General features: G+C 43.3%; 1 protein-coding gene across 1 annotated transcript in view; it reads right to left on the bottom strand.

Annotated features, from left to right (window-relative positions):
- Positions 1-1,386: 1,386 nt before the first annotated feature.
- The window catches only part of IL5RA (interleukin 5 receptor subunit alpha), a 35,687-nt gene continuing 12,199 nt past the window's right edge, over positions 1,387-24,874 (bottom strand). The window contains exons 8-11 of the mRNA XM_017649818.3: positions 21,866-22,004; positions 9,916-10,012; positions 9,177-9,261; positions 1,387-5,904 (exon numbers count right to left, since the gene is read on the bottom strand). Of these exons, the coding sequence (XP_017505307.1) occupies positions 5,818-5,904; positions 9,177-9,261; positions 9,916-10,012; positions 21,866-22,004 (408 nt within the window). The 3' untranslated portion in view covers positions 1,387-5,817. The remainder of the gene's footprint in view (positions 5,905-9,176; positions 9,262-9,915; positions 10,013-21,865; positions 22,005-24,874) is intronic.

Here is a 24,874-nt window from a genome sequence, read left to right on the forward strand (position 1 = left end):
CTGGGAATTCACTGTACATACAGATTCTCAGGACCCCATCCCAGACCTTCTCAATCCAAAAGGCTGAGGGTGGGCCCAGCAATCTGATGTAGTGATCCTCCAGGTGATTGAAATGCATGCTCAAGTTGAAAATGCCTACCTAAGAATATTCATTAAAAATGCAGGTCTTTGAGCCCCCTTCACAGAGATTCCGGATGAGTCAGGTTATCAAACACTTCGCCTGTTATTGCAGCCGCTCCATGGGCTGTGAGCTCTCAGTCCCACCCCTAAGCAGGTTCCTGCTTCTTTCTCACAGCCCCCTCCACATTACAGGGGTCACCTGGGCCTGGTATTTAACCTTCCACTATGCCATTTCCTATCTCAAAATCTCTCTGAACCTCAGTGAGTACATCTGTAAAATGGGAGCAGTAACACAGATGGTGTGGCCTGTTGGGGTGAGAGATGGCATGTTTGAAGTATCTCTGGCAGCTCCTGACACTTGGTGTCAGTCAGCTCAGGCATTTGTAACAAAGTACTGCAGTCTGTGGCTTATAGACAACAGCAATTTATTTCTCATAGCTCTGGAGGCTGAAAGTCCCAGATCAAGGTTCACACATGGTCAGGTTCTCGTGATCCCTCTTCCCGGTTGCAGAGTGCCCACTTCTGGTATCATCACATTGGGGACAGAAAGCTTTCTGGGGTCTCTTGTAAGGGCACTAGTCCCATTCAGGAGGGCTCCACTCTCATGACCTAATAGTCCCAAAGGTCCCGCCTCCCAGTACTTCACACTGGGAGTTTCAGTATATGAATGGGGGTGTAGGGGGTGGGGAGACACACAGCCTATAACACTCGGAAACAAGGAATAACTAACAGCTGTCACACCACTGTGCCTGCTGCCCTGTGCCCAACTCCCTGCTCGTTGCGGTGATGATTTGGGTACTTACAGGCCCTCAAAGCTTTTGTTAGTAATTGTGCCCATTCTTGGATCAAACTGACCACAGCAGCTGGAAAGCATATAGTGTGTGCCACCGTGGCAGGGGCCCTGAGCACTGCCACCTTCTCAGCTACCACTATCCTCAGCTTCCTGTTCCAGGGCCATGTGCAGTCAGCACTGTTTGAGCCCCTTCAAGGACTAATTGTCCCTGCTTCCTGCTTTGTGGTCAGGCCATACCTGTCCTTGGTCCTGCTTGTACATCACCCATGAAAAAGGTGTCTGACCTAGAGGGCAGACTCACATAGGAGGATGTTGAGATGAGGCATTAGGTTAGATTTAAGATGTTTCTGGGATGCCTAGGATCCCTTGCAAACCTAAGTCAACCATGTACTACCTGACCAGATGCCCAGTAACTTACTCCAAACTCTGCAAGCAGACATATTTCCAGCAAGTTTATTCTTTTTTTATATAATTTTTTTATTAAAGTATCATTGATATACAATCTTATGAAGATTTCATATAAACATTATGGTTTCAACATTCACCCATATTATCAAGTCCTCACACCTCCATGGCAGTCACTGTCCATCAGCGTACTAAGATGCTATAGAGTCATTACTTGTCATTCTCCGTGCTGTACTGCCTTCCCTGTGACCTACCTATATTGTGATTGTGAATTATAGTTCCCTTTGATCCCTGTCTCTCTCCCTCCCAGCACCTTCCCTTTGGTAACTGCTAGTCCCTTCTTGGAGTCTGTGAGTCCATTGCTGTTTTGTTCCTTCAGTTTTACTTTCTTGTTACTCTCCACAAATGAGTGAAATCATTGGGTACTTGTCTTTCTCCACCTGGCTTATTTCACTGAGCATAATACCTTCTAGCTCTGTCCATGTTGTTGCAAATGGTAGGATTCATTTTCTTTTTATGGCTGAATAATATTCCGTTGTGTATACATACTACATCTTCTTTATCCATTCGTCTATTGATGGACACTTAGGTTGCTTCCATATCTTGGCTATTGTAAATACCATTGTGATAAACATAGGGATACATATGTCTTTTTGAATATGAGAACTTGTTTTCTTCAGGCAAATTCCTATCAGTGTAATTACTGGGTTGAATGGTATTTTTTAAATAGAGTTTTTGTTTTATTATTCTTTTTTTGAGTGGTATTTCTATTTTGAGTTTTTTGAGGAACTTCCATACTGCTTTCCACAATGGTTGAACTAAATTACATTCCCACCAACAGTGTAGGAGGGTTGCCCTTTCTCCACATCCTTGCCAGCATTTGTTTCTTATCTATTGGATATTGGCCATCCTAACTGTTGTGAGGTGACATCTCATTCTGGTTTTAATTTGCATTTCCTTGATGATTAGCAATGTAGAGCATCTTTCATGTGTCTGTTGGCTGTCCACATTTCTTCTTTGGAGAAGTGTCTCCAGATCCTCTGCCCATTTTTAAACATATTACTTACTTTTTGAGTGTTGAGGCATATGAGTTCTTTATATATTTTAAATGTTAACCCCTTATCAGATAAATCATTTACAAGTATTTATCCCATATTGTAGGATGCCTTTTTGCTCTGCTGGTGGTGTCCTTACTCTACAGAAGCTCCTATGCTTGGTACATTGATATTTATAATGGTCATATCCTCTTATTGGACTGACCCCTTTATCGTTCTGTAATGTCCTTCTTTGTCTCTTGTTGCTTTCTTTGTTTTGAAATCCATTTTGTCTGATGTAAGTACTGCAACTCCTGCTCCTTTCTCCCTATTAGTTGCATGAAATGTCTTTTTCCGTCCCTTCACTTTTAGTCTGTGTATGTCTTTGGGTTTAAAGTGAGTCTCTTATAGGCAGCATATATATGGGTTTTGTTTTTTTATCCATTTTGCATCTCTGTGTCTTTGATTGGTGCTTTCAGTCCATTTAGATTTAGGGTGATTATCAATACATATGTACTTCTGCCATTGCAGCCTTTAGATTCGTGGTTACCAAAGTTCAAGGGCAGCTTCTTTACTGTCTAACTAACTGAACTCACTTATTATGCTATTTCAAACACCATCTAAAAATCCTTTTTTTCTTCCTTCTCTACTCTTTATATATTAGGTTTCATATTCCATACTCTCTTTCTATCCCTTGACTGACTTTGTGTGTAGTTGATTTAATTCTGTATTTGCTTAGTAATTAATTGGTCTACTTCCTTTACTGTGGTTTCATTTTCTCTGATGACAGCTATTTAGCCTTAGGAGCACTCCCATATAGAACAGTCCCTTTAAGATAGACTATAGAGATGGTTTGTGGGTGGTGAATTCCCTTAGCTTTTGCTTTATTTGGAAATTGTTTAATCCCTGCTTCAAATTTAAATGATAATCTTGCCAGATAGAGTATTCTTCATTGGAGGCCCTTCTGTTTCATTGTGTTAAATATATCATGCCAATCCCTTCTGGCCTGTACAGTTTCTGCTGAGAAGTCTGCCGATAGCCTGATGAGATTTCCTTTGTAAGTGATCTTTTTTCTCTCTCTGGCTGCTTTCAGTATTCTCTCCTTGTCCTTGATCTTTGCCATTTTAACTATTATATGTCTTGGTGTTGTCTTCCTAGGGTTCCTTATGTCGGGAGGTCTCTGTATACTTCCATGACCTGAGAGACTATTTCGTTGCCCAGATTGGGGAAGTTTTCAACAATGAGTACCTCAAAGATACTTTTTATCCCTTTTTCTCTCTCCTTCTTCTGGTACCCCTATAACGTGAATATTATTCCATTTAAATTGCTTGCAGAGCTTTCTTAACTATTCTGTCATTCCTAGAGATCCTTTTTTCTCTCTGTGTCTCAGTTTTGTTTTCCTGTTCTCTAATTTTTATCTCATTTACTCTCTCCTCTACCTAATCTAATCTTTTAAATCTCTCCCTTGTATGTTTCACCTTAGATATTGTATTTTTCAAAATTTCTCTCTCTTGGTTAAAATCCTCCCTGAGTTCTTGAATATTTTTCTGTAGCTTTGTGAGCATGTTTATGACTTTTATTTTGATATGTTAATCAAGAAGATTTGTGATTTCAGTTTCACTAAGCCCTCGTTCTGGCATTTTATTTCTTGTAATTTTGTTTGGACCAAATTCCTTTTCCACTTCATTTTTTTAGTGTTTTCTGTGGAATAATAACTTTGTGTAGGTGGTGCCCTTTAGTGCCCAGTAGCTCTACTTTCTGGAGCTGCCGTGCACCTGTGGCAATGGCAGGGGTTGCAGGTGAGTGGAAGCGGTGCCTGCCAGAAGGAAAAAACTTGGCTGGGAGGGTTTCCTGCCTTCCCGGCTGTAATGCTGCCTCCACTGCCAGGCCCAGTGAGCTGTGTGTGCAGGAAGGAGCCTCTGCATTATGCCCCTGTAGCTGCTGTAGGTGGGGCCACCCTCCAGCTGGTCTGGCGCAATGGTGGGGGCAGCAGTGAGCTGGACCAGCACCAGCAGGGAGGAAGGAGTGTCTGGCTCTGTACCACAGTGGAGGGCCTCAAGCTGCGTTGTCAGCCAGAGGGATGGAGTATCTGCAGCTCCTGAGAGTTCCCAACATGCTGAGCTGAGCATGCCACAAAGGTTTTGTCTACCTGTCATTATCCTGAGCAGCAAGGTGTGTGTAATCCTTGCCCCTTTAGCACCCCTCTTGTTGGGAAGTTTTTCAAACTGCCTGCTTTTCTTTTGTCTCAGTGGGCTGGTTGTTCATACCTGTTCTGCACAAGCAGCTGAAATCTCAGCCTCTCTGAGTATTCTGCCCGTCTTTGCTTTCCAACCCCACTAATCTCCAGAGCACTGTGTAATGTGGGTTTGTGTTTCTGGAGCAGATCTGCAGGGCTGGGTGTTCAGCAGTCCTTGGATTCTACTCTTTCTCTGCTTTGTTTCTCTTCTGCCTGTTAGCCGGGGTTGGGGAAGGGCTCTTGTGTCCTGCAGGACTGTGACTTTGCTACTTTACCCTTTTCTGTGATGTCTTCTCTTTTCCCCAGATGTAGGCGGTCTGTTCTGCAGTCTTCAGGTCACATTTTCAGGATTAGTTGTATTTGCTGTATTTTCTTTTTTTATGTGATTTTGGGAAAAGGTTTCTGCCCCACTTCTCACGCCACCATCTTTTTTATTTTAGCAAGTTCATTCTTAATCAAGTGATCCCTTTCACAACACAATTCCACCCTTTACCTTTCTAAATACATTCCTAGAATATCAAGTCTGCCTTCAGTAATATAATCTTCAAGCAAAATCCTGTCCTCTCATTTGGTATGAAGTAATATATTAGGTTTTCATTTTATAATTAGTTTGCCTCAAATTATGCTACTGAAATCATGCTTATGGAACTTGAGATAATCTTTATCTCTCTCACCGCCACCCTTACCCTGGCCCCCCTCCACACACACTACCTGGAAAAAATGGGGGTAAAAAGGATTCTAAAACTCGGGGGGAAAAAAGCACCATGGCTCCCACTTGCCATAGGAAAGACAGTCTTGAATCCAAGCTCACCAGGCTGGTACAAAATGCTTTCTTCCTGAGATTTTAGCTGGGTCTTATCACTGGCAGTTTAAACAGCCAAGCTGGCATTCCCAGAGGAAACACGGTTAATATTATCTGTAAAAATTGTCTCCTGCACAGAAGTTTGAGGGAAATAATGCACATCCCAAAGCCTGGCAGGTAAGGTGCTACCCTGTGTGGAGTGGGAAGGGTAGACATGGCTGAATGGTCAGATTAATCTGTCATCCTGAGTGAGCAAGGAGATTTTGATGAGGCATCTACACTTGTGAGAGATTTGTCTGGGTGTATTGCCTTACCGCTAATTGAGTATTCAGTAAATTCTGAACTTCTAGTGAACAAACAGCAGTTTCTGTTCTTACTGCTTAGGCATGTTGAGTATCAGTTCAGTTTTGGAATGGCACATGGGCCATCAGAACACAGAATCTTCGAGGATCTCCAGTCCAGGCTCTTCCATGTAACTTATGACTTCAGTTTCTGTTTCATTGGAACCACTTTTCTGCAAAACAAAACACCCTTCCTTACCTGTCTTTTAGAGAACTTCTCATTTCTTCAAATTTCCTTGCATTTGGTTTTAAGTCTGTTTTGCTTATAAAAGTAATAAAAGTTCACTGAAGAAAATAAGGAAAATACAATAGGAAGAAGACAAAAAAATACGCATAAACCTACATCCCAAACAGTGCCTACTGTTTCTCTTTAGCCCTTTTTTCTAGGTATACAGTTATCTTCACAGTTCTATGACGGCAAATGGATAAACAGCTTTATAAATTGGTTTATTTCTGTGAGGCATCATATCATATTTGAAATTATATTTTATGTGTTCTTTGGCTGAATGATTTTTTAAAGCACCATCACATTCTATCCAATGTTTATTGTAGTGTTCTCCTAAATTTGGATATGTGTTATATCCATTTTGGGCTGTTATAAATAATGCAGATATTAATTAGAAAATTCATGACAAAAATAATATCACCTGTAAGATCATATTTCTCCACCTCATTTATTCATCCAACAGATTTTTAATACCTACCCTACCCTGGACACTGCTGTGCATTGGGTATGCAGTAATAAACACAACAGGCATAGTCTCTGCCTTCTGGACTTTACCTTAAATAGTTTATAGTTACTGTCTGGTTCCCAGTGTAGAAACAGAGAACAGCTGGAAACCAGTCTAACAAATTGAAAGCTCAGAATAAGATTCTTTACAATAAGCCTACTTTTTTTATTGCTAAAGGCCAAGTTATTCCCTCCTTCATCCCACCCTCCAACTCCAGGATCTGTCTCTTGAGTTTTACCAAAAAAATTCCTAACTCAGGTCTAGACAAGCAAAAGCTTGCTTAATGAGGGCTCTGAGATGGCAGATGCCTTCTAATCCCAGGGCGTGGGCTCGCATGCCAAACGCAGGGGTGCAAGTTGTAATTAAAAGCACAGGGTTTACTTTCCCATAGCTGAAGGCTTCCTGGTGGTTGGCCAGACTGTCCCTGCCGATAACACTAATGGGCCCTCTTGCTGTCCTTGTAGCAGAGGCCCCAGGAGTGGGACGGCCAGGCTCTGCCTTTGGAGGTGGAGGTGGAGGTGGGGGCGCTGCCCCATGTGGCCCCCCTGTGGTCAGCTCTGCACTTGCTGACTTATTCTTGCAAGTAGAGGATTTTGCTCTAGGGCGGAGAGCAGGCAGTGGCATTTCATTTGTCCAGTTCTACCTGCTATGTCTCTGGGTCTCCGTGTCTCTGTTTCTGCCCCTCTCACTGGCCTGTGTTTACATGAAAGTGTACCACTTGAGAAGAGAGTAAGTTGTCCTGAGGAGCCTGGTGGTGCTGAGCTCTGACATTAATCCTGTGTTTGTTCTGAAACCAGCTTTGTCAACCCCAAGTGGTTATTTTGTACACATGACTTGATTTTAATTAACAACAAACCACAAGCTTATACAATAAGCTCTTAAGCCAGTTCCCTTCACCAACCTCAGAATATTAAAGGAAATCTTTGGGGACTCTGTAGGGAAATTAAATAACAGCATTAAGATGTTGTATTAAGAGGCCAGGACAGATGACTTCTGTCTGCCTCTTAAACACAGTTTCTCCAGGACGAGAAGAGGGGTTTGAAAGCCCAAATTCAGATGCACTGAAACAGAGCACCACACAGGAGCCCTCTGTCCTTCCAGAAATGCTCTGGGTTAATGAGCAATCAGCTGCACCCCAAAAGGGAGGACACAGGGATGGAAAGAAGAGCAGAGTGGGTTTTTTGCCAGCCTCAGTTCTCCGTCACTAGGTGAGAGGTTCTCATTGTTTACAACCATTCCCAAACCCAAACTGCAAACCCTAAACAAAGGTCACAGCTTATTAAAAATGAACCATTTTGATGAGTATTTCACCTTAGCTGTCCCTCCAACCAGTCACCAGCTGATTTATCCAATCCTGTGTTACCTTATTAAAGAGGGAACTAAAGTTGTTAAGGAAATTGCTTGATTTGTATTAGCAGTCTGCAGTCTATAGCCTGTGGACTGACTATATCTGGCTCACTGTCTGTTTTGGTAAATAAAGTTTTACTGGCCAGAGCTGAGCTCATTCATTGGCATGCTGTCTGTGGCTGCTTTCACACTATGGTGGCAGCATCGGATCACTGCGATAAACCATTTGGCCTTCAAATGTTTGTATCTGGCTCTTTATTGAAGTTTGCTGATTCCTACTCTTAACCATTCAAATTAAGGACAAACTTGACAAGCAATGTGCAGTAACTACACTGAAAATGACAAAACATTGCTGAGAAAAATTAGAACTAGAGTGATGTGTGATGTTTACTACAAGTCAAAAGACTCATTATTGTTAAGATGTCACTTCTCTCAAAATTACCTGTGATACAATATAGTCCTGATCAAGATCCCAGCAGCTGTTTTTTTGTTTGGTTTGGAGTTTTTTGTAGAAATTGATAAACTGGCTCTAAAATTTATATGGAAAAGCAAAGGACCTAAAATAAGCAAAACAACTTTGGGGGGGAGGATCATGTTTGGAAGCTTTATACTGCCTGGTCTCCAGGTAGGTATACAATAAAGCTGCAGTAATTCAAATGGGATTATATTGGTAGGAGGACAGTCAAACAGGCAAATAAAATTAAATAGACCAGAAATAGACCTGCACATATATGGGAAAACTGATTTTCAGCAAGTATGCCAAGACAATTCACTGGGGAAAAGGATGACGTGTGTGTGTGTGTGTATTTAACCAATGGTGCTAGAACACTTGGGTAGTCATTAAGTGAGTATTCAGTTAAGCCTAAGAGCTCTGAACAGTGAATAGGGCCTAAGAAATTAATATTTGGGGAAATCAGTTGCCTTCTCACTGGTTCTTTATACAAAGGAACTACGAAAAATCCCCTGAAAAACTTTAGTGATTAGGGTACCTGTGGGCAGAAACATGGATTCTTGAAATGTCAGAGCTAAAGGGACATCAGACAGCTCATTTTTGTTCCATACCGTAAAAAAAGGGAAGTCCATGTTGGAAGAATTGCCCACCGTCCATTAAGAGATGACTGATAGAAAATTAAAGTTGAAATCTGACTGGTGACCACATAAATAACTGAATATGAACTTTCCAGTATTCAAAGACAATAATGAATATGTATAATAGAACAACCTGCCAGAAAGCAGAGTGACTAAGGCATGTGGCCTCCTGGGTAAAGACCCTGCCATGTATGGTGGAGAACCAGTAACCCAATGGCAGATACCTGTGGACACAGCCATAGGCAGACAGGACATATCATAAGGACCTTCAACTTTACCTCATAGTTGATGTTTACAAAGAAATCTTTAATATTGCTTTTCGGTGTTGGGACTGGTGGAAACAACTTGGTCCATAAGTGACACCTGAAAGCAGGAAAGGAGGGAGTTACGTGAGCAAGAGTGTCCTTTCTTATCCTTAAATAGCTACTCCAGTAATTGACCTAGTTAATCCCCAAATCTGCTGTTTTGTAATTGAAAATCTTTATTGACCAAGGCTTCCAAATGCCTACATTACCTTAGGGGTACTGCAAGGTTCTGCAGTATCTGGCCTCTTAGTTGTCCAAAAAAGACAAAATGGCAATTGCTTCATGTCAGTACACGTTACCAGGCCTAATTTCTGAAAATGAGTGATCTCTGTCATGTGTGCAGTGCCCCGCTGTTACCTACAGGGCTCGTTGGCAGACCCCCAGCTGTGATGGCTCACAGAAATCACTTTCTTTTTGGTAATGAGTGGCATCAAAAGAACATTAATGTGAAAGCCGCCTCAGAAATGAACAGACCCCTAAAATTCAAGAATGAGCAATGTAATGGCTGAGCTATGCGGTGCTCTGTAGATAATCTGATGTTTCTCACTTTTTGATATGGTCTGCCCTAATCTTGCAAAGCCTGTTCAAAAGACACAGAAGTGCCATAAATTTCATCTGGTAACAAGGACTCTAATGGATGCACAGCAAGAAGGTAAAAATTCAGTTCTCAGACCCCACAGGAAGCACCCCAAATATAAAAAATATTACCTACTTTCTACAGATGAGTGAGAACATTAACAAGGTGAAGCAGATGGTTGCCATAAACACAATAAGAAACCATTCTGTTGAGGGCTTCTGCTCATCATTTCCTGATTAAAAAGAAAATTCAGCTAGAATCAGCAGCAGATAAGAGAAATGACTAGGTGTGGGCAATTGAATGCATGGGTTTGAGGTGTAGGCACTGGGTGAGGCCAGGCCAGTAGCTTAGCCTTCCTGAGCCTCAAATTTGTCATCTGTCAAATGGGGTGGGCCTGGGGGGCTAATCTCCACCTCATAAAGGCTAATCTGAAGATGAAATGAAAAATGGCAGTGAGGCCACTTTTCATTTTACAGTATTGTTTCATCTGTCAGCAGGTATTCATGGAGTACATTCTAGGTACTGTGCCACCTGCATCTTGGAGCTTAATCAGTTTTTGGTTGAGTAGTAAGGTTTTTAGATTGAAAAGCTACAAAAACATAAACCTACTTAGTAACCTTATTACATTACAATGAAAATACAAAGTTGGAAATTGAACTTTTAGAGGAAGTAAAGTATGGAATGATGCTCATAGTTAACAGTGAAGGCATCAGGCTCTGCTGTACATGCTTTGCAATCTTAACTATCCTGAACACACCCTTTTCCAGATTACCACTACACAGACAGGAGAGTATGAGGAAATTGCTCTTAAGTCAGTACAGAAAGTATAATATGGTGCATGTCGCCTTACTCTCTAGTTAAAGTTGTTGCTAATCTGCCCACTTTTGTGGGCTTTGAGGATAGCTCCAGGGTGTGTGTGATTTTTTTTTTTTTAAGGTAGTGGAAATGCATTCGAGAAAAACCCAGGGCCATTTACCAAATGTTATTTAAAGAGGTAACCACTTGCTAAATTTCCTGATTCACTTCCAAATGAAAGTGCAAAACCAGAGCTATATCCCCGAATACAACTTTCGCTTTCTGTGGTGGAGGCCAGTAGCAAATTCATTCCTTTATTCACCCATTCAACACATATTTCTGAGTCCTGTTATGTGTTTGGCACTGCACAAGTTGCGGAGAGGCGGGTCACGATAACACGTAGGCTCTCCCTCCTCGCAGATCAGGATCCCTCAGGGAGGATGGGCACTAAGCAAGTCCTGACACAGGTGCTGATCCGGTGAGAGCTGCACCAAGTCCTGAGGTGATGTTCAAGCCACCCTGCGCCAGGAGAGGCAGGTCTCGGGCCTCAGTTTCCATGAACTCTTCTTATGTCACGTGAGAAGTAAGTGGAATTTTCAAGTCCCTGTAAATATCCTAAGACTTTGAAAAGCTCCCAAAACACTTCAAACTCAAAATGTCCAGGTACCAAGAGGGAGGGATGCCTTGAGGGTTTAAGGCTAGTGAATCCAACTTTGCCCTGATCTCTCTGCTGCCTCCTGAGAGCTCTTACTCGGGCTTATCTCTGCCTCCCTAAAGCTTTCACCTCTCCCCCTTCATCTCTGTGCTTCCTCCTTCACATATTCATGGAGTCCTGTATCTTGAATAAGCCATTCCTTTGCTCTGCCATATCTGCCAGCTATCATCAGATGCATTCTGACTTTATTTTCCATGCTAATTTCTCGCAGGGAATTCAGGCTGTTTCATTTCCCCATTCCAGAAATTGCTTCTTTATTCACAGGTGGTTTCCTCCTAGTTGAATTCAAAGGGCTTTTGCTTTGTTGTTCCAACTTTCTTTTTCCTGACCTTCCCTCCTGAATTTTAAGCTTAGTAGTTGCACCTACCTTGAAACCAAGCCATGGCCTCTTTTCCCCCAAATTCCTCCTCTTCAGGGGAATTTCCTTCTCCTCTTTTTAATTTCAACTGACTCTCTCAGCGAAGTCCTTCATCCTCTGATATTTTCCACCATGGTCTGTTCTTTAAACTTTGAGACCTTTGCTGAGCACAGCTTTGCCTTTTAATTCCATGCATTCTTCTCCCAAGCCTCTATTCCTGGCCCAGCCGTGACACGCAACTCTGAAACTGCCCATGGGTGTGAGCTGCACAGATGTTTCTCCAGCAGGACAACATTCAAATTCAAACTCTTGCCCTTCTTCACATGAAAACAACTTCTCTCACTAACTTCCCCCATCTTGGAAGAGTGGAGATTCTTCCAACTTCCCAAACTGGTATCCTTGGAGTCACTTTGATTCTTCACATTCTCTGTAGCCCCTGCCTGCCTTCCTCATTTATTTGATTTGCATCATTACATCATAGCCAGTCATAAATGCAAGTGAACATCCATCCTTGCCTAGTGTGGAGACTGGATTCTGTTCCCAGCTTGCTGAGAAGGTGTCTGTAATGGACCTTGGTTCCCTCATCTATACAAATCAGGGAGGTGGCATATATGACCTCAATGATCCCTCCAATCCCAGTGCCTTTTCCAGTACCCTTGACTCAGTCCAGGGCATTGTCATTTCCTGTACACATACCTCTAACAAAAATTACTTTAGAAAAGTGTATATGTATGTTTCTGTTACTGAAAGTTATAGTAAAGTATAAAAAACTAAAACAAAAATAATTAGTAACTGGAAGTAACAGCTTATTTTCTATATATATTTTTATGTTTGCTTTCTCTGAGAGTTCATAGGTAACAAATGCAGTGCAGAAATGCTTAAAGTGCCTTCTCAGTGTAACCTCACAGGAATGCTTCGAGCAGGGCACCGCTATCCTTACTTTACAGATGGAGCGGAGGAGGGCAGAGGAAGTCTGCTGAGGGCACACAGCTAGTGGGTGGGGTGCACACGACAGGCCCAGCAGTAATGCTCTTAAAAGAGCATGGAGCAGTGATACTATGTCTGCTTCCACCCCCACCATGCTCTGGATAGAACAGGTGGTGGGTGCTTCTCCCCAAACGTCCCAAGTGTTTCTCCGTCGCTGAACAGCTCCAGAGCAGAGTCATCTTCCTGGCGGGATCACACTGCCCTGCAGGGGAGCGACCACCCTGTGTCCTCCGTGACTGTGGGAGGTTGCTAGGTGTGCAGGCTGCCTCTCCAGTAGAAAAGCTGCTTTGCAAAGTACCATTCTCCTGACATTTCCTAAGCTTTAATTGAGATTGAATCACTTTATCAAAACCTACAACCATAGTATTATATGTGTTTTACATGTGTTATTTTACAAACAGGCAGTCGCCACAATTTGTAAAATGATGGAAAATAGAGGCAAACCTTTTATTTTCCCAAAAGCTTCAGACAATCAGTGGTTCTAGGATTAATATTCAGTTGTCTGGACTGTAACTGAGCATCATAGTCACTGTTCAACTTAGTTTCTACTGCAGTTGCTCATAACTAATATCAAGAGCAACTGGGATGAACTAATATCAAGTAAAATACCATCTTGCTTTATTTCCCAGTCCAATTTCCTGAATAAGGGAGTCTGCCTGCTTCATTTCCTCATCTCTGAAACTCACCAGTCCATGCTGTTAACCATTATGCAAGTAACCAAATCTGTATGTTCAGAAACTCTGTACTCGTACACATGGAATATGAATTTAGTGTGTCAGCAGAAAAAAAAAGTTACCCTGTTTACAACCAGGTTAGACAAGACAGGTAGGTTTCAGGTCCTGTAGAAAGAATGAGCAGTGTTGTAAATAATATCAGGGTTGCACAGTCGGTCCCATTTTTGTCTCAAATTTTGTAATGCTCCATCGCCTGATATGCTAAGTCCTGATAATAGTACCGTTTATTTTTTACCACAATTGCAAAAATATTTTCAGTTAAACCACTCTGTATTTATTCACTTCCACTCTCACTTTGATAAGCAAAGATTCTCATTGAATTGGCATAAATACAGAGGCAACTGATTTTATTTCATGCAATCAAAAAAAGTTATTGATGCACGCAAGGTGTTAGGTGTAAAGCAACATGATGGTCGCTGCCTGGAGGGAGTTGGCAAATTAGTCATTTCTCCTGGCATGGCTGCTGCACTGTCCCGGGGTGCCTTGGAACTAATCCCCTACTGCCAGTTGAGAACAGAACTAACCCCCAGAGAGTGGAGCGAAGGTTAGCTTTACCACAAAGAAAAGAAACTGGCAGGTAAATTTAGTGCAAGAAAAAGCTTTCATATACCACCAAATGGAACTTATTTGTGGATTATCTACTGTTTAATTTTTAATGCAAAAAAAATTGAGTCAGTTATACAAATAATGAATTAAAATTAGCTTCTACCCTGGTTTCATTGAAGGTAGAAAAGGAGAACAGGTCTCACTGCTCACTGACAATATATATCCTTCAGGGCAAATGATTAAGAAGTTCAATACTATACAGATTGGGAGGCCCATGAGTACATCATTCATTTGAATTCTGGGGTCTCTGGCCTTAGAGACATTCTTGAGAACAAGTATTTCCAGATAACTTGGATCTTTTGTCTGACTCAAGGAGAATGCCTTTCCTGCCATTAAAACGGAAGCCGCAGATGTTTCTTTTCAAGAAATCAATGGGCACCACTATTTGGTTATGCAGAGATGAGTTTTAGAAAGGGGAAGTCAGCAAGCCTGTTCTTCTAAGGAGCAGCCCTTCAGACCCTCCACCTCGTTCCTCAATGCTCTTGGGACACTAGCAGCTTAGAGTGTTCAGGAGCTCAGGTGTGTGGTTTCTGGTGACCTTGGCTTCCATTGCTCCTCACATCTCAACCATTTGACCTTGAGAATTAGCCAACTAATGAAAATGCTGCCCTTGTATAATGTGAGAGTGTATATGTGGGGTCAGGGGGATGAGAAGGGGTGGGGTGGGATGGTGGCAACCAAGAGGGCAGAAAGTCATAGGCATCGGTCCAAGCTTCATTCCAGATGTGCCTCTGGCTGCCGGGGGAGCTTTACCAAATCACTTCCCGCCTTGTGCTGCAGCTCCTGTTGTTCTAGAATTCTGTGATCTGTGTAGTTCAGACTAAACTCTGAGGAGGTCAGTTTGATGTGGCTTGTTCCATCGTAAACTGCCCATACAAATAATGACCTTAACTGCTTCCATATTGATTTTGAATCTAATTTCAGATTCAGTCACAGGTTTCCAGGGAAAAGAGCTAATTAGTAAATTGATGTGACTCACCCACTGAAATAGCCCTACTCTGTGTTCATAAAACCAGCAAGTACAGGGAGCAGAAGTGCAATAGGGCTGGGTCATGGAGAGAACCCTGCTGTGTTAGTCTGAGAGCTCCTGTGGCTTGCCTCTCCTTGGGAGGGGCTCTGGCGTCCTTCATGAAGGGGCACCCAAACCAGGTCAGGCTTACAATGCAAGCAAAGGTCAGAAGCAAACCTTTTGGGTAGGTAAGCTTTCCGAAACAGCTGACAGGTGGACCATGGGCTTTACCTGACTTAGGGAGAAAAAGAGAGGGGGCAGTGATCACAGGCTCAGTGGACAAAATATACACTCGTCCAGGGCCCAGAGCAAAATAACACAAAACTTACCCTGTGTTTATCTCTGGAAACTGGGCTCAAGCAAACTGAAATATGGAGAAGAAATGGTGACCCTCTGCATGTGTGTGTGCACACGTTCAGGGTTCCCTAGACGGGTCACTGCGGTGTGGTCTGTCTGCATTCCTCCCAGTCCGCACAGGGCCAGACTTGTTGAAGCTGAATGGAGAGTGCGGGCTTCCCTACACAGCACCAAAGATGGTGTGCTTCCTGGGCCCTACGCAACCCAGAACTTTCTCAAGTGTAAGGGACTGCTAGTCCTGTTCTGCCAACCTACTAAGACAACAGAAAGCTGGCTGCAGCTATCACAAATCACAAAGAAATAAGAAACACAGGGTGAGTAGGTTTAATCCTGGTTCTGTGACTTGCCACGGAGGTGACCTGAAGCAGGAGTGAGACCTCCAGCACCCAATGTCTGCTGTGCAAAATGAGGATAAGAACTGAATGAGCTGATATGCATAAAGTGCTTAGCGCAGTGGTAGGACATAGTAGGTGTTCAATAAATAATAGCTACTATAATTAGGGTTACACACAATGTTTCAGAACGGAAACATCACGATACTGTATGTCATTTAAAAAAACTAAAATGTCAGTGCTGTCAGAATCCCGAAAATGCAGGTCAGTCAACCCCTGGAGAGGAGAAAAGCATACCAAATAATCCAGAAACTAGGGAACCGAAGGGGGCATAGGGCATGCCTGGTCCTGGCCCTCTAAGATCTCTACTAAAATGAAAATTATGTGCAAGCTGTTTGTGAACTGGTACAAACCTCAGCCCCTACTGCCCATCTCCTGCCTATCTCCTGCCTCAGTCTCCCTGGCTGGCACCATGACCCATGGGATGATAAAGCATCACAGGGAAACTGCTGTGGAGCCAGTCCTGTGGCTTGGTCTAGGCCCAGCCAACCACTTCCTGGTCCTGTCACTCTGGGCATTTCCTTAACCTCTCTGCATCTGTTTTTTTATCTGTAAATATCTACAAGTGGAAAAACCCGGTGTTTGTAAAGATACATAAGGTAATGTAGGTAGACATGCCTAGCTCAGTACCTGGCCATCCTTCTTCTAAGCCGATGTCCCATCTCAGACTCATTGTGATGCAGAATTCACACATGGATGGGCCCGGCATGGCGTAGGCACGGCTGGAGGTGGCCATGCCTGAAAGCACAGTGGAACGCTTTGCTCCTGACAGTTGGGGACAAAATCTGAAAATTCATGCTACTCTCCTCCTGGCTCGCAGGACCACCATTGGGATGCAGGGGTCCTGACCCCATTCGGGGAACACTGGAGGGGCTGCCAGGAATGATCTAACCAGCCTTGAAACCATAGGAGCTGCATACAAGGCAGCAGCTGACCTAACCAACTACCAAGTTTACCCACCTGAAATCCTCCACTGATGTGGAAAACCCAGGATCGCCCCAAGTTGTATTAGTGTCAGGTAAGCCTCAGTGTGTTTTTCAGGCTACTGAGGGAACTCTCAATGTTTTTCAGGTTATTTCAGGTCAACTTTTTATTTTCCAACCACTTTTTGTACCTGTTGACCCAGAGGGTGCCATCAGTTACTTCAGGAAAGCTTCCTGCAAAGTTCTTTGGGAAGACCTAGGGGAGCCTAATCTTGGACCGCTACAGTGTTTCCCCTCTATGTTTATCTTCCCTGATTTTCTCTCTGTTTCACCACAGTGTGAGAATTTAGAAAGAGTATGTGGAAAAAGATACAGGAAGAAAGAGGGTAGAGGGCTGAGGGTGGAAGCTGCACGCCCCCCGTATGATGCCTGCAGTGTGAAATGAAGAGATGAAGTAGACATCAGAAGTGGCTGCAAGCCCTCCAGCTTTGGGTTCTGGGTGCCCAGGCCAATGTACCAGGTTCTGTGGCACTTTCACGCCCATGAATGTCAAGTCAGAGGACAATGGAACTAGTTTTCCCTGTGTGAAGCTTACTTGCATCTCTGCCCAAATTCTTACATGCCTCCTTGTTTTCTGCCTCAAACTGTTGTCATTAAGTCCTTCTGGACTCTAGGACGAGCCACTTTGCTCTAAGAATCAGCGCCCCCTCCCCCCACACTGTGCCAGGGAAGCCAAGGGTTTTCTGTGAGTAGCACGTCTTTGGAAGGAGATGCCCACTCCCCTGCACGTCGGAGCGAGCGGAGCACTGCCCTGAGCCTGGCTCTCCTGTGCTGGGTGCAGGTGCTGCACACCACAACCCTAAGGAACTATGGGTTCACTAACACATTTTCATGGTACCTCCTCCACCGTAGCTTCGATCCTGGCCTTCAGATACAGCTTCCACTGAGGTCAGGGCAAACCCCAGTCGCTGTTTGAGGCGCCATCATGCCTGGGACTGTGGGTCAGACCTGTCACTGAACACAGTTCTCAGAAGGATTGGCCAAGGACATGGCAGGAAATAAACACAGAATGGACTCCTTAAATGCTCAATGCACCAAATCACTGTAGGGAACTATTTTCCTGATTGCTTGCTTCATGGAGGAGAGAGAAGAGAAGAGGGCAAGCTTGAGAAAAGAAAAAGCTTCTTCACAGGCCCAGGGGACAAAAGGCTTTGGTAAATGGGAGATAACACAGAGAATAAAGCAACAGAAGAATCCGGAAGTGAAGAAAGGTTCAAAAGGAGAAAGACCATTAAAAGTGGGAAGTTAGCTCTTAAGATAAGATGAGCCAGTTGAGGAAGGCCAGTTGATGACGAGTAGTGATAAAATGAAGCTTTTACTTCCGTTTGGAAGAAAACCAAGTATTCCATGCTCTGGAAATGCCAGCAGGAGCCGGCCACCCAGAGCAGAGCGTCAGGGAGGGTGAGCATGCGCTTCCCGCCTGTGCCCAGCTGCCGGCCCCTGTGCCGCTACCCTGTCCGGAGACCTTGACGCTGCAAGCTGGGCAGCAGTCCTGTCTCCTCGTCAACCAAAGCTCACTCATCCTGGCCCTCACTCTTTATTCACACCTTGGGCTATGATGGGTCGATTAGTGAATTGATAGTTTGATAATTGATTCGGATGTTACCTGTTTGAGAAAATTGTCCATAAATAGCCACTTCTTGGCTGTCTGATAACTAGTGAATTTTTAATATTGTTGGGCCTCCATTTCCTGAAAATAAAGGAGGTGGACTTAATAACATCTAAGAAAGAGGTGATAGTTAACTTGGACCTTGGAGTGAAACTGGAAGGGGAAGACTCCAGGGTGCCCTTTGTACAAGAAGGTAGAGGAGGAAGGTGTCTAGAGGAAATGAATGTAGCGGCAAAACTGCCTGATAGATGGCAAGCTGAGCATAATTATTGCTGCATCCTCAAGGGGTAAGGAAGAGCCATGTGAAATGTCCCAGAGGGGCCTAGACTTCCTATTATGTTTATTAATCATCTTGATGAAAATCGCAAGTGTGCACTGACTAAATTCACTAACGATCCTAAACTGAGCAAGGGAGTAAATTCTAGAAACAATGGATTTGTAAGGTGAGTAGTCCTATCAATCAGCTCATCTTAATGAAAAGGGTGGAAGCACATGAAATGGGGATCTACCATAGATAATGGCAGTGAGGTCCACCCGGTAGGGGGGTCTTGAGCCCAGTTCCAAACTGGGAACCTGTTATTTAGGAAATAATAATGGAAATGTGGAGAATGAATAATAAATTAAAAACAAGCTTAAACTCATTGTGGACCAGTTTCACTCTCAGCATTTTGGTGATGGGCTGATGGGGCATTGGGCATTGAAGTAAGAAAACAGCAGGGTAGGAACAAACTTTGGGGTACAGGGCTCACATTTCACAGGTGAGGAAAAGACCCAGGTTAAGCGTGTCTCACTAGTCAGGAGCAGCAGAGACCTGGCCTACTCGCCATCACTGTCCCCTGCGGTGGTGACAGATCACCACACCTGAGGACCTACACGTTCCCTGAGAATCCACCTTGTCACAGCCCTCTCAGCAGGCTCTGTGCGCTTGGCTCATGATGTTACACTCTCTGTGTCCAACTTCGGTTACTCAGCTCGGCCCTGCAGAGCCATGGCTGAAACGTGGCTCTCCTGATTTGTCTCTCGTTTCTTCCTTACTCTCCGAGTCCTAAATTCTCCAAGGTTTGCACTGAGTAGGACTTCAAAACTCAAAGGGGAACAGAACTGGCCCCTTAGCCAGGGTTCCCACCTTGGTCTCCACCATGTTGGTTTGAGGTCCTTGGACAGCATTAAAAGAACCTCTGAATTCTAAGTATAGTAATGTGGGCAAGACACATAAGAGTATCTTGGGGCCAAAAGAGTTTTGTGCCTTGGGGATAATAAAGCATTTGAAAAAAGAAACCCACCAAATGCTTGAGTAATTAACCTTCTACCATAGGCATTTGATAAAACTAATAATCTTATTAAAACCCTGGGGTGAGTAATGTGTCTCATGTTTCCATCTTGGTGAGCAGAGAGCATTTTATTGTGCAGTGAAGCCACACAGAGAGAGCTCCTGTGTGTGCTGGGTCTCTCTAGTCAGGTCAGAGCATCAGCTGAGGGAGGAGGAGAGGGAAGACTGGCCGTGGCAGAATCAGGAAGGAGGTGCAGTTGGCCTGTTCTTGGTTCCTTTTAGCCACTTTTCGGTTGCCTCTGCCAGGAAAGCTAATGCTGCTCCTCTGAGTCCCAGAGGGATGATGGCAGGGCCACCCTGTAAGGCTGTGCAGGTTACGCATTGCACAATTTCAGGTGGTACCATTCCCCTTTGGAAACTCAGCCTCTCTGCATGACTAGTCCCCTTGCAGACGAAGGACAGCCTCCATTTCCCAGACTGCTCATCTCTTGGAATCTACCTGATACGTGTCCTGATTCATATCCACCTAGGCCAGTGTGCCACTGCCCTGTCACCTCCTGAAGACCCGACCGGTAGCCTAAGTGGATGAGTTAAAGAACAGGAATTTTTAGCATGTGCCTGAAAACAATCTCTCCTCCTTAACAAATACTCTTCAAGATGAGTGAGAGATTGTGTTTACATGCTTGACTAGCCATCACCACAAAATTAGCTTCTTTAGAAATTCAAGTAAGTCTAATTTGTTAAGCACTTTACAGCTTGCAGAATCTGGTCACACCATGCCATCAAGCTAAGAGCTCTGGTGTTGGAGGCAGTCAGCCTGAGTTTCAGTCCCATTTCCGCCATTCTGGCAAGCAGAGTTAGGCAAATTGCCTAAACCTTCCAAACTTATTTTCTCACCTGCAAAGTAGGTTTGTTGATAGGATTACAGAAGGTAATGCACACAAAGCATTTAGTACAATGCTTGGCAAAATAGTCATCAAAAAAGTGTCATCTGCTATCATTATTTTTGTTTCACAGTACCTTGGGAGGCAGGCAAGGTGGATATTACTTCCTTTTTCCTAGAAATCAAAGCAAGGGTGGAGAGAAGTGATTTGTCTAAGGGTATGCAGTCCATATATACCAAGACTGGGCATTCACCTGTGCTCTCTGTGTAAGATTCCACCCTTCTTTCTGCCATCCTGTGTTCTCATAGCTCTTGTGTGACATGTAACCACCTATGCATCCCCAGGTTGCACAGTTGTGGCATATGCTTTAACTGTCTCCTCTCATAAAATGCCTGTGAATGCCCAAGACACCCAGATAATAGCAAACAACAGTGTGTGAATTTTCTGTCTGCAAGGTGCAAGGTTATGGGATTGCTGTCAGCAGCAGCGTGAGGATGGGAAGGCCCCCTTTCATCCAGACCCTCCGTGGGGTAGTTCATTACCCTTCACAGATCCCACTGACAGCTACAATGATCATCTTATTTGCCCAGAAAACTAGTCAGTTTGGTCATAAACAAAAATAGCTGCAGAACCAACAAAGGATCCCAGGCCATACCCGGTCCTTTTATGTATGTTACACCGAAGGCCCAGGGCTGGATCCAGATTTTATGGTCCCTGATGCTTACTCAGTTTTAGAATTTTCTTCAAAAAAGGAAACAAAGGTATGAATTCATATTTAGGTAAGGGGAATGTTGGAAATGGAGAATTAGGGATTAGTAGTTTCCAGGGGTTAGGAATAGAGGAAGTATTTAGAAAAGAGCAACGGACATGTGAACCCACCCGTGGGATAGAATTGCCCAGAACTCAGTGGGCTCACAAATGAGTACATATAAAATGGATGACATCTGAATACGATCAGTGGGTTGTATCCTTGCCAGATTTCTGGTGGCGATAATACACTGTGGTTTTGTAAGATGTTACCCTTGAACGAAACTAGGTAAAAGCTACAGAAACACTCTATTATATCTTATAACTGCATGGAAATCTACAATTATCTTCAAAAAAGAGTTTGTAAAAAAACTGGATAGAACTAGAATCAGATAATATGAAAAAAAAAATAGGCACAAGGCTTTGAAAGGCTCCTGGTAGCGAGAAGCTTGCACACTTAAGCTTCATTGGCTTCCACATAAATCCATCTCTCATCAAAAAGTGGGCCGACAGAGGAGGAGGTAGAGTAGACATGCGAAAGCTTCTCAAGACCCACAGTGAATGTGTAACACACTTCCTAGGATTCTGTTTTAACCAGGAGTGAGGCCACTGGCTTTAAAATACACACAGGATACTTACCCACATAAATAGGCTGACTCCACTCACTCCAGAGCCCCACTGCTCTGCACACGGAGCTCACAGTTGCTCTCACTTGAATGGAATACTTAGAAATATCATCAGTTACCACGGTGAATGTATTGGTCATCATTTTTTCTGTCTAAATGGGAAAAAACGAACATTATAAGAATCTCTGGTCACATAATTTAAGGAACGCCAATTATCAGATTGGGAGATCATATACTTAAAATATCATCAGTTACCATGGTGAATGTATTGGTCATCATTTTTTCTGTCTAAATGGGAAAAAATGAACATCATAAGAATCTCTGGTCACATAACTTAAGGAACGCCAATTACCAGATTGGGAGATCATATATATGTAAAAAATGTGACTCACTGTTCAGTGACCTATTTTAAATCGATAGGACACCTGTTGATTAGTTTACTCAAAGTCTTTCAGTGTGGCTTGTGTTGGCAGTCACCCTTCAGGGGAAAGCTCTCTTCTAACCAGCATAAACAAAATGGTCAACTGTAAGGTCTAGCTGAGCCATCGAGTCTAATTGACATTTCCTGATTGAAATACTGGAGGGTCTATGGCAGTCTGCATGGTCCTCCTCACCCTGTCCCTCCACATTCTGTAGTCGCATCACTACACTATCTCTTGGTTTCCGTCATACCTAGAAGGCATCCGAAAACTACAATCTGCAGGCCAGTCTGGCCAGCTCCCTGTTTTTGCAGGGCCTGCAAACTAAGAATGATTTATATATCTTTAGTGATTGAAAAATATCAAAGGGATAATACTTCATGACACCTGAAAATTACATGAAATTGAAACTTCAGTGTCCACTCATAGTCTTCCTGGAACACACCCACGCCTCTTTGCTAGTGTGTTATCTATGGCTGCTTTCGTTTTGCAGCTGCTGAGGTGCATAATTGTGACAGTAACCACATGGCCTTGGAAACCTAAAATAGCTGGCTCTTTACAAAAAAAGCATTCACTGAATGTCTCAAACAACTGGAGCCAGAGGTTGGGAGGAGGGTGTGCATAGAGAAGAGGAAATTGCAGAGACCCTGAATCTAGGAAGGGCTGGGTTTGAATACTAGCTCTACCTCCAACCAAGTGCAGGGCAGATTCTTTGACCTCTCTAAGCCTCAGTTTTCTGAAATGTAAAATAGAAATAACAAAACCTAACGTATTATTGAATTAAGTGGAATTAACTTTGTAAAACCCAAGCTTAAGATAGATTAGGTTGAATCATAGAAAAACTGCCAATATTCAGACCACTTTTGACCTGCAAAAATACCAATTTGGGACGGTTCACTCAAATAACATGTCCTCAGTAAAGGCTAGTTTGCCACACGAAATTTAGTCTGATATCTAGTGTTGAAATGAGGCTGTTTTCTCACAAATGAGCCCTTCTCCTGTATTCCATCTGCTGGAGGCTGCAACTGCTATCCAGCTAATTGCCTGTGTCCCAAACCAGGGCTGAGCTTGGACACTGCATCTCACATACTCCTGGATGTGTTTCTCTCTTCCCCATACCTGCCCCATGACCACTGCCTATTTCAGGTCTGGTGAACTTTTTGCTTGGACTATTGTAGTACCCATTCAATATGACCCTTCCCCACACACTTCCAGCTTTCAATCTGCTACCAAAACTACTCTTAGACTCTGCAGATTCAGTCATATTTTAATACTAAGCTTTCAGTGGCTTCCATGGTCTATGGTCGTAGTTTTAAAAAGAGAAACAATATCTTTCTTCCTTTTTTCTTTTTTCTTTTTTAAGTTAAATCTTATAGGTCATTCTGGGAGAAGTCCCAGTGTAAGATCTAGAGTCATGATTACAATGCAGGCTTCATGTCCAGGCGGACTAAATTATGCCACTTGACTAAGGAATCATGTGCTCTCAAGCCATTGAGTTATTCCTTCTGCCTAGCCCCCCACCACTCAAAGTGCAGTTGGCTGCCTAGTGCATGTCAGGAGCAGTTTATCACAGATCTACAGAGAGGTAAATACAGACATTGAGTATCCGTTTGGGAGCCTTCGTAGCCATTCGACATTGCCGCGTCATCTAAGTCTGTGATCATTGCCCTTATGTCTCGGTGTTTGGTTTTTCTAGCAAAATCATTTTTACTGTATTTTACAAAAGTACCAATCTGTGGTGGATTACAAATTAAACAAAGAAAGCAAGTCTTTCACCACTGGTATTTGGGGAAGCACTGGCTAAAAAAGTCCTTTTCCTCTCCCTCCAGGCAAGTTTCGATTCCTCCTGTAAAATGCCGTTCAATTCCTGTCTGTGGAGCCTGGCAGGTGCTCTGCCCTCTCGCTCCCTTGTATCTTTACTGTGGTGAGGCGACTCTGAGGCTGGGTGAGTGTGTCCACTAGCTGGGCCCCTGGATAGCAGGAACAGTGTCTGTCTTCTTATTATCACCCACAAAGAAGCCAATTTATAAATGTTTGTTCAATCAAACTGAACTTGCTTTGCCTACTATCAGTAAGGCATAAGTTTTGATCCTGATTTCTCTATTACAATTTTCTAGCTTTTTGATTTTGGGCAAGTCATTTACTCTCTCTGTTCCTCCCTTTCCTGTAAAATGGGAAGTAAAATTATATAATCAAGTTACTATGAGGATAGAATAAATTAACATAGTAAATGTTGCCACATATTGGAGCTCAATAAATGTTGGCTTTCTTCTCATTTCCTTTTCCCTTGAACTTTTAGTCCACTGGTACAAAAGAGTTTTTTAAGTTGGGGTAAAATACACATACCGTAAAATTTACTATCTTTACTATTTTTAAGGATACAGCTTAGCCATGTGAAGAACATTCACACTGTTGTGCAACCAATGTCCACTCTTTTCATCTTGCAAAACTGAAACTCTACCCATGAAACAACAACTCCCACCCCTGCCTCCCACCCCTGGAAACCACCATTCCACTTTCTGTCTCTCTGAATTTGACTATTCTTGGTATCTCGTATACATGCAATCATACAGAAATTGTCTTTTGTGACTAGCTTGTTTTAC

The sequence above is a fragment of the Manis javanica genome, chromosome 3, assembly GCF_040802235.1.
Source record: "Manis javanica isolate MJ-LG chromosome 3, MJ_LKY, whole genome shotgun sequence".
Classification (NCBI taxonomy): domain Eukaryota; kingdom Metazoa; phylum Chordata; class Mammalia; order Pholidota; family Manidae; genus Manis; species Manis javanica.